This window comes from Cynara cardunculus, assembly GCF_001531365.2.
Source record: "Cynara cardunculus var. scolymus isolate 2C chromosome LG 16, CcrdV1, whole genome shotgun sequence".
NCBI classification, from domain to species: domain Eukaryota; kingdom Viridiplantae; phylum Streptophyta; class Magnoliopsida; order Asterales; family Asteraceae; genus Cynara; species Cynara cardunculus.
Genome location: NC_037543.1, coordinates 21,188,108 through 21,214,414, shown reverse-complemented (window position 1 = coordinate 21,214,414; position 26,307 = coordinate 21,188,108). Strand labels below are relative to the sequence as shown.

General features: G+C 32.7%; 2 protein-coding genes and 3 non-coding genes across 9 annotated transcripts; all 5 read left to right on the top strand.

Moving 5' to 3' along the window:
• The first annotated feature begins 714 nt into the window (after positions 1 to 714).
• Positions 715 to 788, top strand: TRNAV-AAC. Its single transcript has one exon. It is a non-coding gene; the product is annotated as a tRNA-Val (tRNA).
• An 80-nt stretch (positions 789 to 868) lies between these two features.
• Positions 869 to 942, top strand: TRNAV-AAC. Its single transcript has one exon. It is a non-coding gene; the product is annotated as a tRNA-Val (tRNA).
• Positions 943 to 1,023: 81 nt separating this feature from the next.
• Positions 1,024 to 1,097, top strand: TRNAV-AAC. Its single transcript has one exon. It is a non-coding gene; the product is annotated as a tRNA-Val (tRNA).
• Positions 1,098 to 1,335: 238 nt separating this feature from the next.
• Positions 1,336 to 7,055, top strand: LOC112529523 (probable E3 ubiquitin-protein ligase RHB1A). Its single transcript, XM_025140846.1, has 5 exons — positions 1,336 to 1,492; positions 4,667 to 4,801; positions 5,425 to 5,794; positions 6,082 to 6,191; positions 6,705 to 7,055. Exons 2-5 carry the CDS (start codon positions 4,739 to 4,741, stop codon positions 6,726 to 6,728), a joined length of 567 nt encoding a protein of 188 aa, XP_024996614.1. The 5' UTR covers positions 1,336 to 1,492; positions 4,667 to 4,738; the 3' UTR covers positions 6,729 to 7,055.
• Positions 7,056 to 17,167: 10,112 nt separating this feature from the next.
• On the top strand, positions 17,168 to 24,357 carry LOC112529712 (AT-rich interactive domain-containing protein 1-like). Of its 5 annotated transcripts, none has more exons than XM_025141081.1 (4): positions 17,305 to 17,326; positions 17,729 to 17,739; positions 17,865 to 18,609; positions 23,435 to 24,357. In XM_025141081.1, exons 3-4 carry the CDS (start codon positions 17,914 to 17,916, stop codon positions 24,248 to 24,250), a joined length of 1,512 nt encoding a protein of 503 aa, XP_024996849.1. In that variant the 5' UTR covers positions 17,305 to 17,326; positions 17,729 to 17,739; positions 17,865 to 17,913; the 3' UTR covers positions 24,251 to 24,357. The 5 variants fall into 5 exon arrangements, with proteins under 5 accessions (XP_024996847.1, XP_024996845.1, XP_024996849.1 ...); XM_025141080.1 differs by lacking the exon at positions 17,305 to 17,326 and adding an exon at positions 17,571 to 17,606 and having other exon boundaries at positions 17,701 to 17,739; XM_025141079.1 differs by having other exon boundaries at positions 17,168 to 17,326; positions 17,729 to 18,609.
• The last annotated feature ends 1,950 nt before the right edge of the window (positions 24,358 to 26,307 follow it).

Here is a 26,307-nt window from a genome sequence, read left to right as displayed (position 1 = left end):
GTGTGTATGTCTCTGTAAGTAATGGAGTTGAGGGTGAGGACAAAGCCGGCAACAGGGCGGAGGATGGGGAGGAAGACGACGGAGAGAACGAAGGACAGGTTCTCGAGGTGAAAGTTTCATTTTCTACCCTAGTTTTTTGTTTTTTACAATTTCGTCCCAAACGGGGCTAATAACTTGAATAAACCACACATGTTACATGAATATTATTATTAAAGATGACCAAATTGGCACCGGCTCGCTCTGGAGTCTGGACCAATTGGGATTGGTTACGGCCCAATGGTCCAGTACCATTTATAAATTTTATAAAATTTTAAGGCTCAACCTCGGTTTTGGATCAGTTATATATAAAATCTTGTTAACCAAATGTTTAATACAAAATATATGGCAAACAATAACTTTCGGTTAGCAATTATCTCAATCAAAAATCTAACTCCAGTCATTATTTATCTCAGTCAGCTTTTACCCATAAATTTTGATGAACAACCCTTAATCAATAAGTGTTTGGATAACCAGCCGTTTGTAAACAATATTTATTTTACCTTGAAAATATTTTTTTCCTAAATTTCAAACTAAAATTTACATATTTACCCACCATCAGTTAACATAATCTGTTTATTGTATGCCTACTTTCGAAGGGCATTTTAGAGAATAGATACCACCATAAATATATTTCACTTTCCATTATATGTAGAAAATTGAAGTAATAACCAAATCGGTTTCGTGGTGTAGTTGGTTATCACGTCAGTCTAACACACTGAAGGTCTCCGGTTCGAACCCGGGCGAAGCCATCTCCTTCGTCGTTTTTCATTCGTTTTAAACCACCGGTTCGACCCATCAATTTGTTCGAAAGTTGAACCGTATCAAGATTGGTTTCGTGGTGTAGTTGGTTATCACGTCAGTCTAACACACTGAAGGTCTCCGGTTCGAACCCGGGCGAAGCCATCTTTTTCGTTCTTTTTGTTCGTTTTAGACCACCGGTTCGAGCCCTTTAATATTCCTAAAAGTCGAAAAGATACCAAAAGCGGTTTCGTGGTGTAGTTGGTTATCACGTCAGTCTAACACACTGAAGGTCTCCGGTTCGAACCCGGGCGAAGCCATTTCTCGTGTGGTTTTTTCTTTCCTTTTTTGTCAATGGATAGTTTCCGGTTCGAACCTGGTTATGTTTATTATTTTGGCGGCTAGATGGCAAAAGCAGCCAGCCGACGAGACCCACCAATTCACTTTCAATTTTCAAACTTGTACTGTACAACACAGTCAATGACAGTACTCACATTCCCCCTGAACTATGGCCATCAAATTCCTTCTTTTTGACTCGATGTTCTTTCTCCCAACCCTTTTTTCCACCGAAAATCTTCCTCTTTTTTATTAAAATTAAACAATTCAAAATCAGTGGTGGGATTTTATAAACAAAAACCCTTTACCCTCGTCGCTTCACTACACCCCCTTTCATCGCCGTTTTCATCAAGACAGAGAGCTTCTTCTTCCTTTTCAGGTAATCATGGGTTGGGTGTTTATGAAACTTATGATTCTTTTGTAAATTGTTTTCTGGGTTTTTGAAATCTTGTTGAAATATGAGCTGGGTGTGTTAAAATCAAGGTATTTATTGGGTAATTGTGGTTGGGTGTTTAGAGAATTTATGTTTCTGTTACAAATTGCTTCTGGGTTTTTGAAATCTTGCTGAAATATGAGTTGGGTATGTGTTTAAATCAAGATAGAGAGCTTTTATTAGGTATTCATGGTTGGGTGTTGTGTTTATGAAATTTATGTTTTTTTCTTTTCAATTGTTTATGGGTTTTGGAAATCTTGTTGAAAAAAGAGCTGGGTATGTGTTCAAATCAAGGTATTTATTAGGTAATCATGGTTGGGTGCTTATGGAATCTATGTTTCTTTTATAAATTGTTTCTGGGTTTTTGAAATCTTGCTGAACTATGAGTTGGGTATGTGCTTAAATCAAGATAGAGAGCTTATGGAATTTATGTTTCTTTTTGTAAATTGTTTCCGGGTTTCGGAAATCTTGCTAAAATATGAGTTGGGCAAGTGTTTTCATCAAGATAGATACCATTTTTATTAGGTAATTATGGTGTTTATGGAATTCATGATTCTTCTGAAAATTGTTTATGGAGTTCTGAATATTTGCTAAAATATCAGTTGGATAAACCAGAAGGGTGGTGCCTGATTGGTTTGAGCTTGTCTCCAAAGGTCAAAATACCAGGAGGTCCAGGTTCAAATCTAAGGAGGAATAAAAATCCCCTTTGGCCACGGAGGTTCAAATGCGGTGACTCTGGGAGATCTGCAAAGCGGGTGGTCGCTGGGATTACTCGGCTTGCATAGTGGGTTGGATATCCAGGTTAATCAAAAAAAAAATCAGTTGGGTATGTGTTCTCATGATGACAGAGAGCTTTTATAAGGTGATCATAGTTGTATGTCTATGGAATTTATGATTTTCTTTTTTGATTAACATGGATATCCAACTCGCTATGCGAGCCTACTAATCTCAGGGTTACCATCTGCTTCGCGGTTAGCGGACGTGGAGTCACCGCATTTGAACCTCCATGGCCACAAGGGGATTTTTATTCCTCCTTGGGTTTGAACCGGGGACCTGGTCCCAGACACTTTTGACTTTTGGATCCCAAACTCAAACCAATCGGACGCCACCCTTGTGGTTGAATTTATGATTTTTGTGTAAATTATTTCTGGGTTTTGGAAATCTTGCTGAAATATGAGCTGTGTTTTTGTGTGTTCAACTCAAGATAATTTATTAGGTGATCATGGTTGGGTGTTTATGGAATTCATGTTTCTTCTGTAAATTGTTTCATGTTTTTTTTTGAGATCTTGCTGAAATATGAGCTGGGTATGTGTTTTCATCAAGATAGATACCTTTCTATTAGGTGATTATAGTTGGGTGTTAATCGGTTACCATGCTAATGTGACGAGTGATGTGGTATCCAACTCTGTATTATTTGCTATTCAACCCAATTTCATCTCATCACTCGCCACATCAGAATGGTAACTGGTTAATGCTTCAATCAGTTACCCATGTACTTAAATGTTTAAAACTTTACATCTTAGGTACTAAAATGAAAGTACGTTACCCAAAGTAGGAATCAAGCTAAAGTACATTACTTTTTCATGCAATTTGCCCTTTTAGAAATCTTGCTATAATATGATTTGGGTATGTGTTCTTTCTACAGTTTTGCTTATCTATACTTGGTGGGTAACTCTCATATATGTGTATTTAGGTTGTCAAATGCTTCTAGGTCAAATGTTCTTGATTAAAATTTCCAACAAATAATGTTTAATTTTTGAGATTTGTGTTCTGAAATTTGTATGTTCTTTGATGATTTTGCCGGATGATTTCAAAATATGAGTTGGGAAACCATCTTATTGCAAGATTTTGGTGGACTAGTCTTATGTTTGTGTTCTTCGTGAAAATATGTGACTTTTATAGATTATTCTTCAAAAGAGCCTTTTAAAAAAAGGAAGGAGGTTCCAACATACATTAAGGAGAAATGGTACAAGTGTAACCGAACTCCCGCTCCAAGGGAGGGTAGACGGGACAAATTGCCCCCCCTCCCCGAGTGTTAAGAGGGGGCTAGACGAGTACGGATTGCCCTAGAGTGTCAAGTCCCTAGAGTAATACACCTTTTGCTCTGATATTATGTAAGAATATGTGAAACCCCATTAAATTACTCTCCAAAAAGTCCCTTCATCAATTGAATTTGCCTGATGAAATTTATGATTTTGCTGTCAAAATGCTCCTTGGGTTTGAAAATTTTGGGTGTATTTTTGAGTTTTGGATAACAGCTGTATCCTTCTACGGAAAATATTGTTCTTTTAGGCCAACCTCATTGAAATCCTGGGATTTCAATCCCGGACTTTCCTTTAAGCCTAACATGGGACTGGAATGGAATCCAATTCCTAACCCCACCAAGGGTCCGTTTGGTTTACGGGATTGTTTTTGAAGGATTTGAATTTCATGGAGGGATTTGGGTTGAAACGGATTTGAAATCATTGGTGTGTTTGGTTTGTGGGATTTGGAATGGAATTGGATTCCATTATTTATAAATAATTAAATTACATTTTTATTAATCGATTATTACAAAACAAATGTTTTTAACATTTTTTAAAACCTTATTTCATACAATCTTACGAAATCCCGAGCACCCCCTAAGGATTTCAAAATCCTATTTGTAGGATTTCAAATCCGGACAATCTAATAAACCAAATATGAGAATGGAATGGATTTGAAATCCGAATCCCCCCAAATCCATTACATTCCTGCAAACCAAATGGGACCTAAGGGTTTTGAAATTCTTTGATGCATTTTGATTTAGGGCAATGGGTGTTTTCTTGTTTATTTCCATCATCTAAAAATTTGATAAAATCGTATGAATGAACATTCACGTTATATCGTTACTTTTTTTTTTTTCCGTTCTATGTATGCTACATGTTTGTTCACACTCTTGCACAAGCCAGGGGGTCTTCATGGAAGCAATTGTGCTACTCTTTTGGGTAAATGTCAGGTCTGCATACATCTCACCCTCCAAAAAGCCCCCAAAACCCTGCTTACGAGTGGGATTTACTGGGTCAGTTTGATTTTATACGAACAGATAAATGATGTTTAAATTTTACGATTACCGAATGATATTTGTCTTACGCGTTTTAGGGTATGAAAATGGGACCATGTTGAATATCATAGAAGATCACATGAAGCTATAAACAAGAAACAAAGAAAATAATGGGAGGTTGCTGCTCTTCATCTCGAAAATTTCAGCTCCACGGAACCCCCGTGTACTATTATGTGCGTATGTTTCCCGTTTACGCTTTAAATTACTTATCGGTCCCAAAATAAGTATCTACATTTCTATTTAATTTTGTCCCGGAATAAGGGTCCATTTTCATAATTAAGTGTCTACTTTTCAATTCTACCCTCAAATACGAGATGAAGAAATTTATTACTCCATCTATTATTAAGGGTAAAATTGTCATTTAGTTAATTAAAAAGTGTAGTAATTAGACATTTTTAAACCTGTGCCTTTTCATTGTAGATATTAAGGGAAAAATTGACTAAAATAGTCAATCCCATTAACCAATTTCATTTTTTAGCCACTTTTCAGAGCCTCTTCCCAAAATAGTTTGGTCTCCTTTTTTTTAATCCGGAAATCGAGTTTATGCAGGTGCGCAAGACATTTGGTAAACTCCGGCTAGAATTGGAATTTAATTAAAAAAATGGCTAAAAAGTTAAGTTGGTTGGGGAGATTGGCTATTTTGGTCAATTTCCCATATTTAAGGAAACATGCTCTCTACTCATTTAAGCAGAGGTCAGTTCTGCATATATTTTACCCCTCCCAGACTTCACCTCCGGGTGAAACATACCGAGTTCGTCTGGTTTGGTTTTATTTATCTTTATAACTCCATTTACAGTGTCCACCGGCTTTGGAGGAACACGAATCCTCGACACCCCACGATAGCGGTTTCCCGCCACGATTATTGATCGATGTAAACCTTGATACGTCGATTCCTGACACTTTCCGATCTCCCCCGAGACCGATCCCATTTGATGTCGTTTTAGGAATTTCACAATCGACAAACGCCAGCCCCGATGGGCAAGCGTTCGGTGATCTTGATTATCAAAAACCGACTCGCGTTGACCTAAAGGAATTAGATCGTGAAATCGAGCGTGACACCCCGTTCATCAAGTCCCCGAAGAAAGTCGAGGTTGGACTTCAAGAATCCAAATGTGTTGATGATTCAACAATGGAGGAAGAGGAAGTTTGTCCCACTTGTTTTGAAGGTAATTGGATTTCTAGATATGCATTTTGACTTTTCAGGTCAAACTAGCATTCGGTTCTTCCCGTTATTTAGTCCAATTTTGATCTTGAAATCGATTCAAATATCATAGATTTTAACCTCAGTTCGTTTACGAGTTGATGTAATTATCGGTTTTTTCATAACCAAAACGGAACTTGTCGATTTCGAAGTCAAAATTTGACACGTTTGACTCTTGGAAAGTCAAATAAAGGTTGTATTTTTTTCGGAGTTTTTGAAAGTTGTTGATAATCAGACATCGGTGTTATGCAGAATACGATGCGGAGAACCCTAGAATCGTAACGAAATGTAACCATCGGTTTCACCTTTCGTGCATTCTCGAGTGGATGGAAAGAAGCGACACTTGCCCGATATGCAGTCAGGTATTCTCCTTTTACTCTAAATTCATTCGGCTAACCGGCCCAATTATGCCAATGTTGGATAAAACGTAATTTCAGAGTAACCCATACCAAAACCGAAATGGATCCGACCGTTCAAAGAAATATAATGATCGTAGGATATAAGTAGAGATGCACAAGGCCCGAGCTTTTCGGGTCTGATTGTGAGTTTTCCAAGCCCGTTTTCATTAAGCAATAAAAAGCTCAGGTTGGGATTTTGGATGTGAAAGTAGGCCCGATCAAGCTTTTTCGACCCGTGCTTTGAAAAAGAAGTTGCTCTTAGGTCGGAATTTAAGGCCATGGTTTCGGGACGGGTTTGAGCCTTTTTTGCATCTCTAGATAATTGGACTTTATGTTGTTGGTTTGGGTTCTATTTGGACCACTTCGGTCCGGTTTCTCGAATTTAACAACGTTGACTTGATTGAGACGTTAAAAAAAGGCAACTACATTACGACATTAAAACCGTTCTAACAAGACGACATCGCCTACTTGCAACAGGAAATGGATTTCGAAGCTCGATAACACTCTCATTCAAAAAGAAATTGAGATCGATCACGAGGGCCACGAAGATTTGTCCTTGGTGTCTTCTTATTGCGTTTGCCCATTAATAGAGATTAAGGCGAACATTTAATTCTAGCCTCTGTGTTACAGAGGCTAAAAGTAAACGTCTGTTTTAATCTCTATCAGAATCTTGTAGACTGGCTGTATAAATTAATTAATACATGTTATTGCCTCGGGATATCATTGTTGGTTCAGTGAAAACTAATTACCGACACGTTGGTGGTCTCGTGTATGTAGAATTGAACGGAAATGATGTATAAAGGTGTATCGTCATTGGATTGTCTTGAATCGGTATAAGATACAACTTTTATTGAATCGTGATCCTTTTTTTAAGTAACATAATATAAAATATTGAACCAATAAAATTTAATATTTTTATTTAAATCAATTATGGAAAATTTATTAATTCTAACTAAATAAATATATAATTTGGTTTCAGATATTTAATATTGTACTCATTTTGTCTGGTAATATGTTAATCTTGTAATAAATATATAACTGGTAACAATGCAAGTCGAGTCTTAGAGTGGAGCCATAGGGGTTAACGTGGCGGCGAACCCAAGCCTTGACGTTATAACGAGTTATTTAGAACCATGATCTTGGTTCTTCTCATTACTGCAGATTTTCAATTATAATTGATCAAATGATGGAGATTCGTTCTTACTTTTTTACGATAACTTTCATTTTTAGTGGAACCCGACTCATAAGTCAAAATCATTATAGAAATAACAACTTTTGAAATTTTATTACATTAATTGAGAAAATAAAGGGTGGTATATACCATTTTCTATATGTTTTATGTGTGTGTATATATATATATATATATATATATATATATTATATGTATATGTATATATATATATATTATATGTATATGTATATATATATATATATATATATATATTATATGTATGCATAATGCATTTGTGTAAGTGGTGGACCCAATATTTTTGTCGAGCAGATGCACCTTTAAGGTGGATCAAAGGCTCACAAAGTCATCCGATGCGTTTTAACCAAATTACACTGTTTCGAATGATTCTGAAGGATTTTCAGGTTTTTTGGTTGATTTTGAAGGACTTTTACAGGGGATTTGGTTGATTTTGGGGTACTTGTTTTGAATTTTTTTTGTTAACGTTTTTTTATCTTTTAATATCCCAAAGCACCCCTCGAAGTTTAACGGGTACACTTTTCATATCTCAAAAAAAACCCTACTTGCTAAAACAAGTTGAGCAGGTGTTCGGGAGCCTGCTCGAACACACATATTTGTGCACAAATATGCAATATTCAATAGATTCCGGTTAACGTTGACGGAATAAGAAACCATGTTGTTAAGAGATTCTCAAGTTTGAATGAAGAAGTGAAAATAAGTAATCCAGGGGGACCAAAACTGCACATAGCAAGCTTTTTGTGGACCGGTTTTTCAATATTATTACACGAGCAGTCTAAATGATTTTTGAGTAAATTACATATTTGGTCCCTGTATTATGTTGAAAATTATGAATACGGTCCTTAAACTTCATTTATTATAATATGAAGTTTTGGTGGTATGCAATTTCTTACAAGTTGGTTTCTCTGACTAACACCATCCATGCCTAACCGTTTAGTGGAAGCTTCTGCCCTTCACTCTGAACACCGTCCTCAATGTCGATCATCGTATTTATAAAAAACCTGAAAAGAAAAACCGTTGAACTATGAAAATACGGTTTATATATATGATTTGTGGCTTCGTTCTCAGTTCTTGATTTTATAGGATCTGATTTTGGGGGTTTATTAGTTCTGGAGGTTTTAGTTTGGATTTAGGTTCTTTTTCTCCTCGTCTTCAAGAACAGCAATAAATTTATGCAAATGAATTCAAATTAAACAAAAAAATGTGCAAAATTTATGATACAAAAGTCAGTAAAAAAACCCTAATTCTAAGTAGAAATAAAGAAAAAACTTACAACAAGAAACCTAAATGTGACCAACGGGTATTTGGCCTAGCGGTATTATAGGTTTTAGCGTTCTAGGAAGTCAGGGGTTCAAATCTCACCAAATGTGAGAAAAGTGTGTGAGTTTATTTGTTGTAAAAAAAACCTAACTGTGAATTGAAAATAGTGTACCATATCAAAATAGAAAAACAAATATATGTTTAACAAAAAACTGAATCCACATACATCTCAAAACACTAACCCAAAATGCTTCGACAATCCCTACATAAATCTGAATGTATCCCACGATCCCAAAATAGAATCGTAATTGAACCATTTAACAGCCAGCCTTGATAAAAAAAAATCCACTAATCCCTTAAGAAGCATCTTATCGTATCACTATCCTTACTCGCTTGTACAAAAATAATGCCAACGAAATACTGAATATTCTCTATAGAAAATAACGAACTTGGTGTTTATGACCAAATGGTCTATGGTCTAGCTGTATGCGAGTCTTTGCCATCCTAAGAAGTCAAGGATTCAAACATCATCAAAGATGAAAAAGATGTGTAAATTTATTTATTCTATTTACCATATATAAATATTATATGCCTTAAAAAAATGGTTTCTATGATATGTTGAAGGTTATGATTAGTGATTCATGTATCTTTTTCTCTTTCATGGTTTAATAACCCATTAAACTGATTATAAAAAATATATAATAATAATATTAAACGATTAATTTTTTAAAGTTATTTTTATTATAATGAAATACTACTTTGAAAACATTTAAAATGGACGAATTTGACAAACATAAATTTAAATGTTTATAATATTTTACTAGTTGTGTATCCGTGTAATGCGACGGGAGCCATAAATTTTAATGATTTTGAAGTTCCACTGGTTTTATAAAATAAGATTTAACGATGATATAAGTTACACTTGGTTTTTACATATTAATACAATTTGAATAAATAAGAGTTATGGTTTCAATTACAGACTATCGATGAAAAAATTTGTATGACAGTTTAAAATCCAATATATTTAAAATCCAACATATTTAAACGACTCCACAAATGTGTTCGATTTACACCAAGAGCAAAGAACCAAGAAACTTGAGTTTTAAGATAAACACTCAAAACCAATAAAGAAAACTACAAATTTGACAGATCATAAGCCATGAAAAGACAAAAAAAATGAGTTTTAGAATGAAATTTCAACTGTTTACCCTCTTTCTTGTCTAGAAACTCAGATTAAGGTTGAATTAATACATGTATATATATATTTCAAAAAAACCCAAGAACATATTAATTCAGAACATATTATACAGTGCAATTTGGGCAGCCTAACCCCAAAATATATAGTATATATATAGTATATATATATATATATATATATATAAATATAAAAGTATAAATTGTAAATATTAAAAATATTTTTTCACAATATATATATAATAATATAATTAAGTCAAAAAMTATTCAATATTGGACTTATTTCGAAGRTATTAACGAGACGATTATAATGGTGTAACTTGTTAAAATAAAAATGCATTTTTTAAACATGTTTTAATTGATATACGATTATGTATGTTAATTTGATAAAAGTTTAAAATGAAATATTTAAAAGTAAATGACGTAAAGTAAATTAATTTAAAAAAATCGGTTGTGAGAGGGTGAGTGTATGTGAGGAGATGAGAAGGTGAAAAAGTAGTATAAAGGGTATCTTGGTCATTTAATAATTTAAAACTTTAAGACTTTTACTACATTTGCTTAATAAGATAGTATAGATAAACTATAATAAATTATTTTATTTAACAACTTGAATTATTCTATAAACTACATATTTATATCATTGTACACGTTATTAAAATAGGCATGGCAACGGGGCGGTGATGGGGTGGGTTTTGTAATCCCCGGCCCCGGTCCCCGATGGGTACGACCTTACGGGTATAACATCCCGTCCCCGCTCAAATCTCAGATCGATCCTCGGTCAAATTCCAATCAAATCTCATTTAAAATATGCTTTAGTTTGAGTCTACCGGGGGATCCCCGGCCCTGAGACCCGTTTTAGTGATGAATCTTCGTCCCCGTTCGGATCAGGTGAGCTGGGTTCCCCACCGAGTCAGGACAAATCACCATTCTTATATTAAAACTTTAGTGTAAATTATTAAATTTTTATGAAAGACAAAAATAAACCATAATCTACTCCACCCACTCCTCTTTGGTTTACTTTTTTTTTTTTTATGGTACGTTTAGTGTTTAAACAAGATATGACAGAACAGAGAATGATAGAACATGACATGACAGAACAACTATTCAGCGTTTTGTAAGGCAAAACTGGATAAAATAAAACAAGTAAAATGATCAATTTACCTCTAATGAGTTCTTTATATATTTTGATCAATTTATGTAATTTATTACATTATAATAAAATAATTACTTTTATAACAAAATATATCATTATAAATTTTTTTGTCAAAACAATTAAAATGACACCAAAATAAAAGGCTTATATAGTTTCCATTTTTATTTTTATCTCTTTTCTACATTGTTTTTTTATTATTAATACATAACAAATTACGTAAATTAATAAAAATATAAAAAAAATGTATAAACATAATATTTTGAGGACAGTAAAATGAAAGTTTAAGAAACACAAAATACAATAAATAAAATTTTAAAAATGAATAAAATGTAAAAGAGAGACATGTTTGATGTTTTAAAAGAGATTTTCAATGTTATGTTGGTAAGATATAAGTCTGTTCCACCTTGTTCTATGAAGAAGGGGTGGAACAAGCATGTTCCACTTTTTTTCTTGTCTGTTCCACATAAAAGTCATGCCAAACGTGAAACAGAGATACATGTTATGTTATGTGATGTCTTGTCTAGTGTATCAAACGCACCCTTAGTACATATTACTAAGCTTTAAGGGTGTTTGAAATTGCTTATTTAAAACAAGTTATGTTTTTTTTTTTTTGTAAAAGTGTTTATCAACTTATGTAGTATCAAACCGGAGTTTTATAAAGTGTTTGGATTAGCTTATGCCAGTACCAAAATGTAATAAGCTGATAAATATTTCTTTCTTCTGCATCCAAACGCTAAAAAAACTCCTTATTAGCGGTACGGTACCGAAAATAAGTGAATAACTTAGAAAATAGTTCCTTATCAAAAACTCTTTATTACCGGTGTCAAACCGATTTTACAGTATAAATAATTTTTTTCATCCAAATACTAAAAACTATTTATTACCGGTAACACACTGGAATAAGTTAATAAGCACTTTAAACAAGCAAATCCCAAACACCCCTTAATAAAGTTGTTCAGTGATATAAATATGTATTAAAAATAAGAGAAAAAAACAAACTAAAAATACCATATTACCCTTAACAACGGGAGTTTCTAACTTTGTTTAGTCTGAAAAGCAAAACGAAATAAAAAATACAGTGACTAAAAAAATAGATTCTAAAAACCAGAGACAAAAATAGTTATAAATAAGAAGCCAAATGAACCAAAACCAGAGACAACTAAGGGGCCGTTTACAAAACACTTATTCGGTTAAGCGCTTACCAAGTCACATTACTTTACCGGATGGATATGGTAAGGACTAAGAATCTTACCCGGTAAGAGCGAGACAAGGGCCATGAGTCTTACCCAGTAAGCGAGGACGATCGACTCTTACCATGGTAAGCGCTTACCGGGTGAATTGTTGCATACAATGCCGTTTTGATGAACTAAAATCTTATCCGGTAAGTAATTAATAATGTTAAATTTTACCTGTAAGCACTTACCGGGTAAATGTATGGTAAACGACCCCTAACTAAAGCATTATGTGTGGCAATTGTTGTTTTTGAAAAAGGATGATTTTAATATTAAAATGTTATGTTAATTTGTCTGTAAACAGTGACGGACCCATAAATTCTGGTTTTGGGTCCAAATTAACTGATATCGGTTTTTTTCTAGGTATATATCCAAGAAAAATTAATCAATATCAGTTTTTATAGCATTTCCTGTTGTAAAATAATCAAATTTTAAAATGAGATAATATGCTCGATAAGGTATGGGTTCTAACCGAAGTAGTAGAAATTGGAGTGAGAAATATTACGATAATTCATTAACATAAGTTTACGGCTATCAGTTAAGGATGGTGATTTGGCCCGACCTTGAACGGGGATGGTGATTTATCGCTAAAACGGGTCCCGGGATCCCCAGTAGATTCAAACCAGGGCCGGGGGTGGGGGCTGTTACTCAAACCAGGATTGGGGTCGGAGATTCCCGGTAGACTCAAACTAACAGACATTCTTCATGGGGTTTGACCAAAGTTTGACCGGAGACTGAATGTTAATCTCCGCACCCGCCGGGGACTGGAGCCTGAGGTCGTTACGAAAACCGGGGTCGGGGATTACAAAATCCGCATCCATCCCCACGTCGTTACCATACCTACCATCAGTTCTAGATGTTGATTGTTTCTATGTAAAAATAATTTCATTTTTCTAATGAAATAATAAAACAATTAACAATTAAAAATTGATTAAAAAATCAATAATTATGCATAACAATTAATAAATTTGTATGATCAAACCAAATTCTTTTTGGAGGTCAAAATAAAATATATTTTTATACAAAATAAAATTATAAAAAAAAATATATTTTCATTTGACCCCTACCCAAAAAGTCTAGACCTCCCAACATCAACGACTAAGATTACATCATCAATGCCACCGCTACGACCACCACTGTCACCATCCTTCCTCATTATGTCGACCCCTGACACCACCGTATTTTCTTAATTAACGTATTTACCACCATCGGCATCATCTTTTATTGTTGACTGTCTTTTAAAACCCGTCATCATTTATTCGTTGTTAACCATTTGCAACGCCATCATCATTACGGTCATGACCACAACGACAATCATCACAAAAAAGTCGCCATCGACCTTTTTAGTATTCGGTAAAATCTGCCAAACTGGTTTAATTGTATACGTGAGTTTCATCTTATTTGTTCAATATTGAACAGTCCATATTTATGTGAGATTTATTAAATATTTGGTTTAGTTTAGACTGATTTTCAATATGCAAAATTTGACTTAATAAAAGCATATCTAGAAGAATTCTTAAATAAATAAAAAGTAAATTAAATGAAAAAGTAACGTATTTTAACCTAATTCCTATTTTGGGTAACATATTTTTAAAATTTTCATTTTGGCATCTAAGATATAAAGTTTTAAACATTTAACTAATCGGGTAACCGGTTGAAAACCAATTTTAGATTAAAAAAAGATTAATACTAAGTTGAATACCACATCACTCGCCACGTCAATATGATAACTGGTTAATGCTTCAACCGGTTACCCGAGTACTTACATGTTTAAAACTTTACATTTTATGTACCAAAATAAAAGTTTTGAAAATACGTTAACTAAAATATAAATCAAGTTAAAGTATGTTATTTTCATACAATTATTTTGAAGAGTCTTTTTCGATTAAAATTGCTCCAATGGAATCCACAAATCATTCTTTAAAATAGAAAAATGAAGAGAGAACAAAAAATCCTTCTAATTTGAAGAAATCTACGTTGTTTTCGAGTACAAAATATGTTATTAATTGTTTTTTTACAATTTATTTATTCAATTCCCAACCAAAAAAAGTACCATTAATTGTATGTTTTTTTATTTTCTAAAAGTTGTTGGAAATGAAATAAATCGAATATTTTAATATTATTATTAGAAGGGTACTCACATATATAATAAGATAAATCTTGATTTTAATATTTCATTTTATTCTTTATCTCAGTCGATGTTATAATACGGTCTTATATGATTTTGAAAAAACGATGATATTTTTATTTTTTTAATAAAATATAAATTTTAAAATATCATAAAAATTTGACAAAAATATATCGATATTAGTATGAAATTAACTATTAAAAATTCATCATTTTTTGTTAATTTTTAATTCAAATTTTTTTATCATGATTTATTCAATAACGAATTAATTTATATTTGGTTTAATAATATAATATTTTATAAAGATAATAATTAATTATTTTGTTAGAACTCGATAATTATTCTAATTATATTTTAGATTTTAAAAGAAATGTTTATCCTCTATTTGATTATGTTTATCTGCAGTTAGTTACACGAATTCAAACATGAAGCTTTAATAAATTGTACTTGTAATTTTGAATTTTAAGTAATTTACATCAATATATAGTACTTCACGTATAAAAAATGATTTTTAAGAGTTTTTGTCAAATGTTTTATAATATAGTATAGATAATTGTTTAAATAACTAAAATAAAAATACTGTCGGAATTGAACTTTTTTTTAAAGATTTTGAGGTTTGTTTCTCTATTTGAAAAAACAAGAGCATCTTCAACAGCTATGTTATTTTATAAATTTTGGATATTTAGGAAAAAATTGCTCCAACAAATGTGATAAACTCTCTTTTAAAATAGAGAAAAAGAGAAAGAAATAAAGAAATCTTCATATTTATATAAAGAGAGAAAATACAGCATACCCGATAGATATGCTCTTAGAAATTAAAGAAGCATCAGTTATTTATTACTAGAAGGGTACTCATGCAGACACGCAATACAACGAGATATATCTCGATTTGAATGTTTCATTTTATTCATTTTCTCCGTCGATATAATATGATTTTATGTGTTTTTAGAAAAAGGGTAATATTTCTATTTTTCAATGAAATATAAATTCAAAAAAAAGGTATAATATTAATATTAAATTAATTATTTAAAATTTCTCGTTTTTCGTGTAATTTTTTTAATTCAATTTTTTATTATATTTTAATTTATATTTTATAATAAAGTAATTTATCTTTGGTTAAAATATAATTTTTTTATAAAAATGACAATTAAGTATTTTATTAAAACTCAATGATTATCCTAATTACATTTTAATTTTTTATATCTAAAATGAGATTTTATCTGCAGTTAGTTACATGAATTTTCAAAAATAAAACTTTAATAAATTGTACTTACGCACATTTTACTTGTAATATTGAATTTTAAGTAATATGCATCAATAAACAGTATTTAATGCATAAAAAATGATTTTAAAGAGTTTTTGTCAAATGCTTTATATTATAGCATAGACTAGAAGGGTACTCGTATAATGCAACGAGCTATATCTCGATTTGAATGTTTCATTTTATTCATTTTCTCTGTCGAATATAATACAGTTTTATGTGATTTTTAGAAAACGATAATATTTTTATTTTTTAATGAAATATAAATTTAAAAAAATATATTGATATTACTATTAAATTAATTATTTAAAATTTCTCGTTTTCCGTGTAATTTCGTTAACTCAATTTTTTATTATAATTTAATATAGATTTAATAACAAAGTAATTTATTTTTTGTTTATTAATATAACTTTCTATAAAGATAATAATTAAACATTTTATTAGAACTCAGTGATTATTGTAATTATATTTTAGATTTTCTATATTCAAAATGAATGTTTATCTTGTATTTGATTATATTTATCTGTAATTAGTTACACGAATTCAAAAATAAAGCTTTAATAAGTTGTACWTACGCAAAATCATTTGTAATCTTGAATTTTAAGTAATATACATCAATAAACAGTATTTAATGCATAAAAAATAATTTTTATTAGTTTTTGTCAAATAATTTATAATATAGTATAGACCAATTATGATTTTTGAAAAGAGTGACAACATCTTTAGCTTTAAATTAAAATATTATTTAAATATTATAATATCATCGTTGATTTATATAAAAGTAAAATACCATCAATATACACAACCACCACCGTTGCTGCCACCACTACAACCACCACCACCACGATATTCCACCATTAACTTTTTCACCACCATCACCATCACATCTCTTAACCCAAATGAGCACACCTTATTTCTTGTTAACCTTTTCATCACAACCACCACCACCATAACCATCCGACCACGACCGCCATAGCACCACCACCATCCTCACCATGGCAAGAACAACCAAACCATCAAAACCATAACCAACACCACAACAAAAGGTTATCATAGCCTTTTTGGTAATCTGATATCCAAACCAAAAAACTGGTTGAACCATATACCTGTATTTTTAGTTTTTTAAAAACCCATTTCATGTCAAACAAAAAGATCCAAAAAACAAATCTACACCTTATTTTAATTCGAGATTTTTGACCAAAATAAGAAACGATATCAATTCACCGTCTTATAAACACAATCATAACTTCATAAATCAAATCCAATACTCAATACTAATATCCAAATCCAAATAATACCATTTAACAAATCAAAAACCATGAATCTTTCTAAAGAGATTTATGGGTGTTCTACAACCCTTTTGCATTTGCCAACCAAGTTTTGCAACAAAAAAAAAAAGAACATGTGAATTTACCAAAATACCCTTATATTAGTCAACAAGAAGATGGTTTAGATTCATCATCCCCACTATATAAATAAACATTCTCTCTTTGCCCAATTCTTGAAATTAAAAACCCTAGGCTTTTTTCACATCTCTTCACCCCTTCTCTTTCTCAATCTTCACCCCTCTTAAAAGCCTCCCCCTTTTCAATAAACGAAACCCAAAGGGGCTAAAGAGAAGGAAACACCGAAAGACGAGGCCCCTACGCACCACAAAAAAACTGGTATTCTTTCTTCTCTTTGAAAATTCGTCACAAATCTTTGGGATTTTTTCTTTAAATTGTTATCTCTCTGTTCAAAAACACTTGAAATGTCTCTTCCACCCTCCTCTCTCTCTACCCTTTTGAGTTTCGGGAGAGAGAGAAAGGGCGGGGAGTTCAAAAGGATCTTCAAAAAATTTCAACTCTCAACCTTTCGTCTTCGAGCCCTAGATCAATCAATCCCATCTTCCCGCCCTGAAAAACAAGAAATAAAACCCTTAGATTCGTAAATGAACTCATCTGGGTAACTCCCTTTTTCTGTTTTGTGGTTTAATTTTGTGTAATTTGATGTAATTCCGTTTGATTTTTTATATGATCTATTTATATGCTCTGTTTAGGGTTTGAAAAAATCTTGCATAATGGCAGGATGGTTAAAGGTAACAGATGGGTCTGCATTAGATTGTTTTAGAATCATAGAAGAAGTTCTCAAAAATGGGTTTTCGTTAAAATGTGAAGATATTGATGGTAAGCTTACGAAATTGTTCAATCAAATTGTTTCTAGGTTTTTGAAGGAGATCTGTGATAGTGGTTGTTTTAGGCCTTTGCCTCCAATGCTTGGTGATGGTAAACCTATTGATTTGCTGAGACTTTACTTATCAGTGAGAGAAAAAGGTGGGTATGAAAGTGTTTCTAGAAATGGTTATTGGGATTTGGTTGCTGAGGATATCGGGTGTGATTCGAATGCTTCTGCAAGTTTGAAGGTTGTTTATGTGAAGTATCTTGATTTATTGGATGAATGGTTTGCTAAAAATGTTGAAGATAATAATTCAGGAAATGGGTCATCATGTTTCAATGATTTGATGCTTGATTCTAGTCGTTCCACAAAGCTCTTTTTGGATGTTGAGATGAAAGATTATAAGGAATTTGTGGGTACTTGTGTGGAAAGAGGATTGGATGTTAAAGATTTGCAGAGTTGTGTTGGGTTTGTTGGAGGTAAGGATTGTAGTGAAGGTGCGAAGAAGAGTGATAGTAGTGGAAGAGATAGTGTGGTTATTGAGTCGGTTGTGGGGACTAACGAAGAAGAAAATGAGTCAAGTCGAAAGAGGAAAAGAGAGCGGTATTTGCCATTGTTGGATTGGGTGAAAAGGGTATCGAAAGATCCATGTGATCCTGCAATTGGGTCTATGCCGGAAAGGTCTAAATGGAAGGTTTATGGAGGTGAGCATGTATGGAAGCAGGTTTTATCGGCTCGAGAAGCAATGCTTTTGAAGAGTAATGTTGATTCGAAGAAAATAATCATTTGGCAGGTACTTTCAATTACTCAATTCCTTACATATGAATTTTGTTATTTGAATTACTGAAACTTTAGTCTACATTGCCACAATCTTGTTTATGTTCATACATGTGCAACCACATTAGGCATTTTACCAGCATTTTAGTGTTATTTTGTATGTTATATTTCTTGTTCACCTGTTATATTACTTTTCTTATCTTATTGTCTGCTTGCACACACCTTTGTTTCGGGTGCATTGGGTACACCGGACATAACAGAACAAGGATCATTGTTTCATGTTTGACAAGACTTTTATGTGGAACAGAGAACAAAGTGGAACAGGCGTGTTCCACCCCCACCCCATGGAACAAGCTTGAACATACTTACGTTTTACCAATATAACCTTAAAACAAAACCTAATTCTCTTTTAAAACATCAAATACGCCTTCCTCTTTACATTTTATTCATTCTTTAAATTATATTTATCGTATTTGATGCTCTTTAAACTTTCGGTTTACTGTCCTAAAAATATTATTTTTTATATGGTTTCTAGATTTTGATTAATTTATGTAATTTATTAAATATTAATAGTAAAAAACATAATACAGAAAAGGTATAATTAAAAATTGGAAACTACATAAACTTTTCATTTTGATGTCAATTTAATTGTCTGGACGGAAACTTTTAATGATATATTTTGTCATAAAAAATATTTATTAATTATAATTTAATAATTACATGATTAATCAAAAAATATAAACAACTAATTGGGGGTAAATTGGTCATTTTATCTGTCATGTTCTGTCCAGTATTGTCTTATCAATTGCTGAACAGCTGTTATGCCCTGTTCTATTCTATTCTATCTTGTCTGGATACTAAACGCACGTTTCGTGCACAAGCCTAGGGTCTTCACATAAACAACCTCTCGATTCTATTGGTTTAGGTGAGGTCAACCTACATCCTACCCCTCATAGACACTACTTTCAAGTGGGATATACTGGTTTCATTTGGTTTGGTTTGGTACCAAAATTTAAATGCTATATTTCTTGTTTTCATGCTATATTATCTATCTTATTGTCTGCTTGCATGCACCTTTTTTTTCGTGCACAAGCCTTGAGTCTTCACGAAACAGCCTCTCAATTCTAGTGGTTGAGGTAAGCTCTGCATGCATCCTACCCGTGAAAGGCGCTACTTTCAAGTGTTGGTACCAACTTTTAAGTGCTTCACTTTTAGTTTCCGCATAATTTGAAGTTTAATTACCATTCTCACCACTTACAAATTGTTAAGTGTATTGGTTTTGGTCCACAAGGTCCCTATTATATTGTTAGACATTCACTAGTATTTGAACACCAGTACAATTGTTGCAATCCTCGTGCGACAAGAGACAAAGTGGAACACTGTAGTTCTTCTAACCATGTTCTAAAATAAATGTCCACAATGAAAAAGACATACAGTGTTGGAATGTGTAATTATTACACTTTTTAGTTAACTAAATACCAATTTTACTCTTAATAATAAGGGGAGTAATGATTTTCTTCATTTCATAATTAAGGGTTTTTGGTGATTGAGATTATGTAGTCCACATATGCCTTTTTGAACTCTACCTGAAAAGTTTGCATTTGTTATGCTAAATGTTAATATCCATATCTATACTATATAATAAAGCATTTGACAAAAACTCTTAAAAACCATTTTTTATGTATGAAGTACTATTTATTGATGCATATTACTTAAAATTCAAGATTACAAGTAATTTTGCGTAAGTACAACTTACTACAGATAAACATAATCAAATACAAGATAAACATCCATTTTATGTATAGAAAATCTAAAATATAATTAGGATAATCATTGAGTTCTAACATAATCATTATCTTTATAAAAATTTGATTGTTAAGCCAAAAATAAATTACTTCACTATTTGAACTAAATTAAATTATAATAGAAAATTGAATTAAAGAAATTGTACAAAAAAATGAGAACTTTTAAATAGTTAATTTGATATTAATATCGATATATTTTTTCAAAATTTATTTTTATTCAAAAGTAAAAACATTATTTTTCTCAAAGCCACATAAACCATATTACATTAATAGAGACAAAAAATAAAACAAAACATTAAAAGAAAAATGTATCTCGTTGCATTGCGCAAGTATCATTCTAGTCTTCAATAACTCATGTGGTTTCTTATGATTTTAAGTATTATTTTTATCATTTGAACTAAGATAATGGTAAAATGAAATAGGTTGGTGATTATTAGTTACAACTGCTCTACTCTTTGGGGTAAAAGTCAGATCTGCATATATCATAACCCCCGGACCCCACCTCTAGGTGAAAATATGAGGGTGAAAATTTGTCTTTTATGGTTGTGAGAATGCAAGAAGGTTATTATTTTTCTTGATAGTTTGGATGAGTATGGTAAATAAGCAAATGTAAAAGCATGACAAAGGCTTGAGCTTTAAGCATGTTTTTTTATATCTATTCATGTATGAATTATAATAGAACTTCCCTTTTATTCCTTTTATTCACTTGGTTTGACTTGTATATATATACACACACACAATTATACATGCATGTATAAATGCTCTTGTGCATCCTCAATTATTTTGAAGCTCTAATTATTGATTGAACATGCATGATATGTTTGTATATGTATGATTTAATTTCTTTTCTCACAAAGTATATGTATGCATGTATGTATGTATCATGTCTGATACATTTGTGTGTTTATATATGTATGTATCATGTCTGTATGTATGCATGTATATTAGTTGTGTACTTGTTTGATGGAGCATGATGTAAATTTCTATCGTTAACCGAAAATCGAAAATTAATGCCTTTTCTCATAAAAAAGAAAATCTGAAATTTATGTTTGAAAAATAGAAATTACAAATGGTGGTTAAACATGTCCTGCTAGTTTGAAGATCATGTGAAAGAATCCGAAAAAATCTATCAATATGGGCGTCAAATTTTAGTTTTTTGGTGTAATATGTTTAGTTCAAAATCTTATTATAGTTTCAGTGGTTGTTTGTTTACCTCTTATAGTTCCATTAAGAGGTAGCCTCTGAATCGTTAAGAGGTGAATCTTGTTTGGCAAAAAAAAAACTTGCCTCTTCATGGTTCTAAAACCCTTTGAATAATTTTGTATCATGGGCCTCTCTTAACCATTCAGTATCCTAATTTCGTTGTAAATAATTACCAAATAATTATATTTCATTTTGCACTATATCATGAGAGCCTCTTAATCATTCTGCACCAAACCATTCAGCAACAACCCCTCAATATTTTAGATTTAAAAATAAAGATGCAATTTATTTTAGCTTTAATGATAAAGTAATCTGTCGAAGTAGTATGCCTCAATGCATATTCTGTATTTGAACGTGTTTATTAGTTGGTTATTTAGTTTTATGGAGTTTAAATATGTACTTTTAAAGAGTTTTATGTATGTAGTAATATAATTTCATGAAGATATAGATGGTGTAAATGAGATTTTTGTTATAAGAAATTTTAAGAACATGAAGGGGTTGTTTGTTTACCTCTTAATAGTTCTATTAAGAGACAGACTTTGAATCGTTAGGAGGTGAATTTTGTTTGACAAAAAAAAGGCTGCTTCTTAATAGTTTTAAAATCCTCTGAATGATTTTGTATCATGGGTCTCATTTAACCATTCAGCGTCCTAATTTCGTTGTAAATAATTACCAAATAATTATATTTCATTTTGCACTATATTATGAGAGCCTCTTAATCATTCTGCATCAAACCATTTAGTAACTATCAAATAGCCCCGAAGTAAATGTTTTATAATATAGTAAAAATATATAAAGGTTGTAAAGGCAGTTTTTGTTAAAAAGATTGGATTTTATAGTGGGATTTTCTGTTATTATTTTTAGCTTTTAATATGATATAAAACAAATAATGAATAAATTCTTCTAGTTTATATATCTATTATCTAATGGTCTTCCTCTAAATAAATTTCATTTTATGCTTTTGATGGTTTGAGTGAGCTCAACTTAGGAGCTGTTTGGATGGTTTTACCTTAAAGTCTTGTATGGATAAATATGTCTATTTGGATTAATCTGTCTGTATGGATTGAGAAGATTTTTGTTTGGAAAAGTTTTTTCATGGATGAAACGAGCGTGCTTTTTAATTGGGAGGGACAGGTTTGAAAAAAGTTTGGCTTTCTGCATAAAGCTCCTCTTAGAAGCTTACTGAATAAGCCACTTTCTATTTCATTAAGCCACTACTAAACAGTCATGTATAGTTGATCGAATAAGCTGCGAGTCTCATTAAGCTTAATTTATTAAGCTGCTAACAAAAAGACCCTTAGGGATTGTTGGTTGGTTTTTTGTTAAGTCTTGTATGGATAAAGTTGTTTGTGTGGATTAATCTGTATGGATTTGGAAAGTTTTTGTTTGAGAGGGTTTTTCATAGATTTTTACTTGGGAGGGGCAAGTTTGTAGAAAAACTTGGGTTTCTGCATAAAATTCTCTCCTAAAAGCTTACTGAATAAGCCACTTTCTACATCATTAAACCACTACCAAACAGTCATGTATAGCAGACCGAATAAGTTGTGAGTCTTATCAAGCTCGTTAAGCTGCTAACAAAAAGACCCTTAGCTACAAAAATTCCAAAATCCCTTGCACTTTTTTGCAAGCCGGGGTCTTCACAAGAAATCTGCTTTGCTCTTTGGGGTAGAATTCACGTCTGCATACACCCCCCTCTCCAAAGACCCTACTTTTAATTGGGATATTCTAGGTTTGTTTGGTTTGGTATGGTCATATTAGATATTTGCCTAATAATGAAATTACCAAAATGCCCTTCCGAACTTTATGAGCAGCAAGCCTCTTTCTCTTTTGCAGAAGAATCTTAGGATGGTTCCTGCAATGTATGATGATCAAAGGGAGAAATCGACATCAAGATGCAGCCAAAGGCTAATTTCTGCTAGAGAAACTCAATCGACCGTCCCTTCAAGAAAACCGCAGCCTCAAGATTGCTCAGAATCGTCATCCAACAGCCCAAGTGACCGAGAAGATGAAGATTATTTTTGGGGTTGCAACTTTAAGCGAAAACGAACCCCATTGGGCCGATGTTTTCAAGCAAAAGTACCCGAGTGGACCGAACAGACTTACGAACCCGACACCAAGTGGCTCGGCACGCCAGTTTGGCCACTTGAAAAAACCGAAACAAGAAGCAGTCTGATCGAGCTAGAACGTGTCGGAAAGGGACGGCAAGATTCTTGCGGCTGCCAGTTTTCGGGTTCGTTAGAATGCATACGGTTTCACGTTTCCGAGAAACGTAACAGGGCGAAACTGGAACTGGGGTCCGCATTCGCGAAATGGAAGTTCGACGATATGGGTGAGAATGTTGCACTCAAATGGGCTCCATCTGAAGAAAAGAAGTTTGAGGATATTATAAAGTCGACCCCTGCTTCTTCGGGTACAAGCTTTTGGGATGAACTTTCGAGCCATTTCAAGAACAAAACTATGGCGGTTATGGTTAGTTACTATTTCAACGTATACCTTCTTAGACGTAGGGCCCACCAGAACCGGTCAGATCCGAACAATATCGATAGCGATGATGATGAGCTCGAGAAGGTCGGAAATGAAGCAAGCAACAATAATGCTACAGGATCCATCTTATGCTCCCCGAAGAAGGTGCAACGAAACGCCAGATGATGTAAGTTGGTTCGTTTTTCATGTAAGTTGGTTCGTTTTTCTTGAATTTTGCGCGTTTTTGTTAAGAGATTTTGGCTCGAGGGTCGACCGAAAACAAACGGAACTCAGTTTAAAAAAAAAGAATAGTAGGGTCCAAAATGTTTTGAAGTTTTTATGGATATGAATGTACATGGAAAGAGGTATGGTGGTTTTGCTGTTTCTAGTTTGATATCTACACCATATTGCTTGTGTTCTTGTTTTTATGCTTTTTCTTTCCAAGCTGAGGGTATTTTCGGAAATAATATCTTTTACTGATCTGGGTAGAGGTGAAGTCTGTGTGGGATATACTAAGGGGTTGTTTGTTTACTTCTTAATAGTTCCATTAAGAGAGAGTCTCTTAATGTTAAGAGGTGAATCTTGTTTGGCAAAAAAAAGTTTATCTCTTATTGGTTTTAAAACCCTTTGAATGATTTTGTATTTTGGGTCTTCTTAACCATTCACCGTCTTAATTTCATTGCAAAGGATTACCAAACAATTATATTTCATTTTGCAGTATATCATGAGAGTCTGTTAATCATTTTAACCATTTAATTATTTTATACTAAACCATTCGGCAACTGTCAAACAACCCCAAACGTAGTTTGGTTTTATTGCTTTTGTGCTCATTTTTATGTTTTTTTTTGGTTTGCAAGCTGAGGGTATTTATGGAAATAGTCTCTTGTGTTGTTTTATGTATTTGGTTTGCAAGTTGAAGTTCTTTACAGAAATGGTTTTTGGGCAGAGACAAATCTGTGTACATCTTAGGACATTATATCTGTAAGATGATATATTGGGTTTGTTTGGTTTTTTGTTCGTACTTTTGCATAAGCTGGGGTTTTCATGGAGACAATCAATCTACCATTTGGTTGTGGAGGACAAATCTGTGTGGATCCTATTTCATCTGGACTTTATTTTCAAGTGGGATATACTGAGTTTGTTTCATTTATGGGTCATTTACCTAAGTACTTACCTGATAAGCGCTTACCTTTAGGAGTCAACAATATGATTTACTTTATCGGGTAAGATTGTAGTATATCGAAATGGTATTGTATGTAACAATTTATCCGGTAAGCACTTACTCAAGTAAGAGTCGTCACCCTCACTTACCGAGTATCGAGTAAGACTTTCCATCTTTATCATTGCTCTTATTAGATAAGATTTTTGACTCTTGTCATGTTCATCCAGTATCAAAAATTACTTGGTAAAGCACTTACTGGATAAGCGTTTAGTAAACGGGCACTTAGATTGGTTTATCTACTTCTAAATGTGCGAAAATTCTAGTAACCAATCTTTACATTTACTCGGTGCATCTTTACCTATGTTTTTCTTACTTTCTCGTTCCTACTTTTGTGCAAGTTAGGGTTTTCACGGAAACAACTGATATTCCATTTGTAACGAAAGACAAATCTGCATACATCACAACTCATACAAGTGGCTCAAACAATTTGTTGGATGTTCCATGACCTGAAAAACTCGTTTGAGCTTGGTCGTCCGGTCCTTATGCTCGATCTTTCGTGGTGCGGGCTCAGAGTCTTTAGGGGTAGCATATGACATTACTCGTTCATATCGTGTCAGGGTCGTTTAGCGATATGATTTTAACCGAGTTTTCAATTAAATTCATGACTTTCTAACCTATTAAAGAAAAAATATTTTATACTCATGAGTAGGGGTGCTCAAAAACCCGATGAACCCGACCAACCCAACCTGAATTTTTCAAAAAAAAAAAAAACCAACCCGAATTAAAAAAAAAAAACTCAATCCGAGGTAACCCGATGCATGATCGATAAAAAAATTAGCCAACCCGACCTTATTGGGTTGGAATCGGGTCAGGCCCAAAAAAACCTGACCAACCCGATGAACCCGACCTTAACTTTAGCTTTGAATTGTAGATGACAATCATGATATGACTAACCTCAATGTCAAGAAAGCGAAAGCATCGGGGTTGGAAACGTCTAAAACTATTGTTGTTGATTGATGTATTATCATTTGGTTTAAACATTTTTATTRTWATAHCTAAATATTTGATGAACTTGCATATT